Source organism: Anneissia japonica, unplaced genomic scaffold (assembly GCF_011630105.1).
Source record: "Anneissia japonica isolate Jap-2015-1 unplaced genomic scaffold, ASM1163010v1 scaffold287920_len488460_cov166, whole genome shotgun sequence".
NCBI classification, from domain to species: domain Eukaryota; kingdom Metazoa; phylum Echinodermata; class Crinoidea; order Comatulida; family Comatulidae; genus Anneissia; species Anneissia japonica.
The window spans coordinates 148,489-154,527 of NW_022745460.1; the positions used below are offsets into that span (position 1 = coordinate 148,489).

General features: G+C 34.9%; 1 protein-coding gene across 1 annotated transcript in view; it reads left to right on the forward strand.

Annotated features, from left to right (window-relative positions):
* Positions 1-371: 371 nt before the first annotated feature.
* The window catches only part of LOC117119965 (growth/differentiation factor 8-like), a 12,550-nt gene continuing 6,882 nt past the window's right edge, over positions 372-6,039 (forward strand). The window contains exon 1 of the mRNA XM_033264950.1: positions 372-1,030. Within this exon, the coding sequence (XP_033120841.1) occupies positions 682-1,030 (349 nt within the window). The 5' untranslated portion in view covers positions 372-681. The remainder of the gene's footprint in view (positions 1,031-6,039) is intronic.

Consider the following 6,039-nt stretch of genomic DNA (forward strand, 5'->3'; position numbering starts at 1 on the left):
TATCCATCCCCGCAATAAATAGTGATAGGCCTACATATTAATTTTATTTCAAATACATTATCGACGTTTAACGGATGACTAAACAAATCATGCAATTAGTTTAGCTCATGTAAAGACAAGAGCGATTGACGTTTAGATTTTAACTACATGGATATTATACCTATGTAGCACCAAAGTTCAGACTGAAGGCCTATCGGATGTCAACGCTTGATCACTCTGTTTGCTTGTGGTGTCCACGGTCAAGGTGATCCACCTACTTCGTAACCCCGCCCCAAATTATGTAACCTTATCCGGAGTGTGAGCATGTTTAAATCCAATCTATTTATATTTACACTAGGTATTGCGGTCATACAGTAGAATTATATGATTTGTCAACACAACCAACAATACTGATCGATCATTCTGGGAGCATTTAACTCAACTGGAGTTGAGATAGTCCAACATGAGATAGTCACGGGCGTTACGTTTTGAAAATGCGATGGGATCAAGCCAGGGTTAAGTAGGCCTACCGCACTTCTATCTGATATCCAATGAGATTGCTTAACCTGGTAGCTTGCGCCCGCCCACTTGCCTTACAGACTGTATATAAGTTATCCAGTGCGTGTCGAATTGTATAAAAGAAAACATTTCGTTACACTCAAGTCGCTAATCGTAACTACTTAAGGGCCTATTAAAATATAGATGTATTCCCAGGCTACGCATCTCGTTTGTATACTGCTACTAACTGCAAGCACTCGGGCTTGCTTGCTTAGTGCTTTACCAACAAATGGGACGGATCGCGCGCGACGTGATGGCGGTGATAACGACTCAATGCGCCCGAGAGAAGAGCAGATTGGTAAAGCTCTCGAGATGGCGACGAAAAGAACGATAATGGAAATGCTGTCGATCGATGAATCGTTTATCAACGAGTTAAACAGTATCCCTCTTGAAGAAATACCAGAAGATAAAATGAAAGAATACGACAATCTAGTACTACAAAACGAGATCCAGAGTGGTAAAACAGATATTGTTTTCAACATATCTGACAAAGGTAAGTCTAATTCAGTTGTTACCCAGATTTTTATAAACATTTCAATAGTAATAGGACTCATTGTAACCATAGTTACATGTAACCACTGAACATATGAGGTGCTTTATGAAATAGACAATATCGAGCCTTTTATCCTATTCTGACAAATGTAATTTTGAATAAATAATAATAATTAGAGCGCCCGGGGTGGATCTGGGATATTTCTGCCTAGGAGAGGAAGGGGGTGGTGTGGCGCGCCAGTTGAGGAGATAAGGTTAATGATGTTTCTTTCTCTACTGTAGTGGCCCATGTCTGTAATTCTAGCCGCTTAGTCATTGAACAAATTCGTACTTGGTTAGACACATTTACTGACTGCTGCCCCGGGAGCGCGCCCCGGGATGGGGAAGGGGGACCACATTGAACATCGTTCAAAGGTAAACAGCCACTTGCAAACTAGTCCTCCATCCATTTATCACACTTGCTGCAGATCAGTTTAAGAAAACTTGATTTGGTAATAAAGCTAATAAAACTGGAAGCGTGCCAAAGTAGGCCTATATAGTACAATATAATGTATTTAGCATAACAGTTTTTTTTTCTGTAAGTTCATATACAGATGTTGATGTAAGCATATTTAATGTAAATAAACGGAATAAAAAAATGGGAGTAAAATGAAAACGAAAATAACATTTGTTAGAAATTAGGGTGGTCGTTTGGCACAGGAGGGGTGTCCATATCCTAGACACGGTTTGTGCTGAACATTGCAGGCGAAGTTTGTTTAGAATCCTGGACATGTCTGTTGGAAATTAAAATCTAATACCGTTTTATATACATTTTTTTGCCAAATATATTATCCTAAACATGAGGGGAAAACCCCTATGACATTAAATGAAATTGTAAATTAGTCATTAAAAAAAAAAAAAAAAAAAAAAAAAAAAAAAAAAAAAAAAAAAAGGCATAGGTTATCAACTTTCATTAAGTCACGGATAAATGTGGTAAATTAGTTGTGAATAAAATTACGATCTGCTGCCAAAATTCAAGATTTCAAGGCTATTTAAATGGTATTCGTTATGTCTGTTAAATGGATGATGATTTTCTTGTTCTAACTTTAGATTATTAAGTAATATAGTAGTATATAGTATAGTATAGTACAACTATGGTAGGGTGAGGAGGTCTCGATGCCCCATTTGTAAAAAGTTCATCGGTGACCTTATTAAATCCACTTTAAATTCATGGATCCGCCACTGTGTTACTGCCTAATTCACCACCGGAATTGACTCAGCACACTGTGGATGCGTGGGACTTCATTGGTGTAAAATATATTACAAATTTAGCTACGTATACTCACGTAGGTCCAATTTAGTTACTTTACGTCTGAGCCAGCTCTCCTTAGCAACATAACATAATTGATAAATAAATTTTGATTCATTCATCTTAAATCATTAACCTTAAGAAGGGCCATACCCAGTGGAGCGGATTGCCGCTGCACTGCGTCTGCCATCCATAGGTCTTCCAACATTTAACTAGGCCCTACTCGCTTGGGACCAATTAAGTTATTTTTCATAAAAAGCCAGCTATCCCTATGCATCAAGTCATAATCGTAAGTAGCTATTGATTAATTTATGGCATTAATTATGTGTCATTACTCAATTGTATGCAGTTTTGTTGTTGGGAATTCCATTCTGAGATAACGATATATATACATTTAAACTAGTTGTCTCAGGCCCCATGCCGTGAAGGGGAGGAAGAGAGAGAAATGAAGCTACATATCACATGAAACTTGTGTGACTAGAAAATGTAGCTTAATAGTGAAGATTCATGCTTTACCACCAAACACCCCCCCCCCCCCCCCCCTCCCCACCTTGTTAGCTTTGCAGTAACATATCATGTTATGAACTTGAGCGTAGAAATGATTGAATTAAACATAAATAATGTGTACCATGATTTTTATACTGGATATACCGTACTGGATGATAAGAATAATAATAACAGATTCAGTGACTGTAAGTGTGTTTTTATCCTATTTCGCTGCTATAAAATTATGGGTAAACATTTTTAAAATACACTAATTTCTGCGCTCATGGTGATAATATGTACGTTTCTTCAAAATGAGCAAGTTAATTTATTTATTTTTCATTTATCATATGGTAAAATCATATGGTTTTTTTCATCATATTTTAATTTCAAAATATATTTCACTATTTTTTATAATATATATATATTTTTCATGGGACAATACTCTGTATTGCTTGCATGATTTCCTTTTAGTCTTACAACTAAAATAGCGACACTCTCTCACAAACTACCTCGTTTATTTAACATTCCGTAAAAATGGAACGTGCACGGGTCGCACTTCGCCTGGAAATCAAGTGTGCTTGAAAAACGACTGTTTTGAAAGTTGCCTTTTCGGCGTTCAAAAAGCAGGTGTTCTGCATTGCAAATTTACAATGAAAGCTCACGTGGCGCTTTATCCCAGGGTCCAGTATCAATATTTGCAAGCATTGATCAGGATTTCCTCTTACGACTAAAATAACGACACTCTTTCACAAAGAATAGGCATACTTCGTTTATATCCCGTGAAAAGCTGGTTCTCCGAATTTGAGAACGGCGTGCTAAGGAGGGTAGCGGCAGTAGCAGTAACAATAGTTTTACTGCGGTATGTGACCATTAAATGCGAATAAATAACGACAGAACACGTATCCGATTATGAATCGTAATGGGCATTGTGATAAAAGACATAAAGTTTAATGGACTTGACCTCGTAGCCTCGCTTGTAGCTCATTATAGCAAGCAGTAGTGAAATTATCTTGGACTCGAACCTTGCTGGAGGTACTGCAGTATATAAAAAATGTATATATTTACTTTATTGCCATAAGGAGTACTATGTCATGTGATATTTAATTTAGTAGAGTAAATGATACGGATAATATCACTTAAAACGATAACGAATAAGCGGTTATTATACGAATTTAGAAAAAAAAAAATACCGATTTAAAATTCGAACAGAGTAAGCTTATTATATGACCATGACAATAAAATTAACTTAATTTACCTTTTTTTTTTTGATTCGGACAAAAAATTTATGGCCATGACAATATTATTAACTTAATATCTAATGCAACAATTTACTTCAACTGGGAATTTAATTCGCCGTAGAACAGAGATTAGAATTATAAATCTTAACTCATCTATCAATGCGGGGAACACAAAGAATCATATTCCAAATTAATATGTTTGAAGAAAAAATACGATCAATGTCTGTTTCAAAATCTGGAAAACCCTTTACGCAAGCTGGAATATATATGCAATTAATGTGTTTATCTTTATATCTGATGTACCTTCACTAACCTTTATGGAGATATAAAGAATAAAATTATTAATGTATTAAAGATGTATTGTCCCCTGAAAGTGACAAAAATCATAAAAAGTAATTTTAAAATTTACTTGCTCATTTTGCAGCATAGAAATACTTAAATTTTTAAAAAATTGTACCGTGATTGTTGTACTTCATAATGATAATAAAACACTTCCAGTGACTGGAAGTGTTTCTATAATTTTTCGCTATAAAATTATGGGTAAACATTTTTAAAGTACACTAATTTCTGCGCTCATGGTGATAATATGTACGTTTCTTCAAAATGAGCAAGTTAATTTATTTATTTATTTTTCATTTATCATATGGTAAAATCATATGGTTTTTTCATCATATTTTAATTTAAAAATATATTTCATTTTCTTTTATAATATATATATTTTTCATGGGACAATACTCTTGCTTGCATGATTTCCTTTTAGTCTTACAACTAAAATAGTGACACTCTCTCACAAACTACCTCGTTTATTTAACATTCCGTAAAAATGGAACGTGCACGGGTCGCACTTCGCCGGGAAATCAAGTGTGCTTGAAAAACGACTGTTTTGAAAGTTGCCTTTTTGGCGTTCAAAAAGCAGGTGTTCTGCATTGCAAATTTACAATGAAAGCTCATCTCACAAACTAACTCGTTTATTTAACATTCCGTAAAAATGGAACGTGCACGGGTCGCACTTCGCCTGGAAATCAAGTGTGCTTGAAAAACGACTGTTTTGAAAGTTGCCTTTTCGGCGTTCAAAAAGCAGGTGTTCTGCATTGCAAATTTACAATGAAAGCTTACGTGACGCTTTATACCAGGATCCAGTATCAATATTTGCAAGCATTGATCAGGATTTCCTCTTACGACTAAAATAACGACACTGTTTCACAAAGAATAGGCCTACTTCGTTTATATCCCGTGAAAAGCTGGTTCTCCGAATTTGAGACCGGCGTGCTAAGGAGGGTAGCGGCAGTAGCAGTAACAATAGTTTTACTGCGGTATGTGACCATTAAATGCGGATAAATAACGACAGAACACGTATCCGATTATGAATCGTAATGGGCATTGTGATAAAAGACATAAAGTTTAATGGACTTGACCTCGTAGCCTCGCTTGTAGCTTATTATAGCAAGCAGTAGTGAAATTATCTTGGACTCAAACCTTGCTGGAGGTACTGCAGTATATAAAAAATGTATATATTTACTTTATTTGCCATAAGGAATACTATGTCATGTGATATTTAATTTAGTAGAGTAAATGATACGGATAATATCACTTAAAACGATAACGAATACGCGGTTATTATACGAATTTAGAAAAAAAAAAACGATTTAAAATTCGAACAGAGTAAGCTTAGTATATGACCATGACAATAAAATTAACTTAATTTACCTTTTTTTTTTTTTTTTTTTTTTTTTGATTCGGACAGAGTAAATTTATGGCCATGACAATATTATTAACTTAATATCAAATGCAACAATTTACTTCAACTGGGAATTTAATTCGCCGTAGAACAGAGATTAGAATTATAAATCTTAACTCATCTATCAATGCGTGGAACACAATGAATCATATTCCAAATTAATATGTTTGAAGAAAAAATACGATCAATGTCTGTTTCAAAATCTGGAAAACCCTTTACGCAAGCTGGAATTACTCAAGTTTGAAATCTTATACACATCT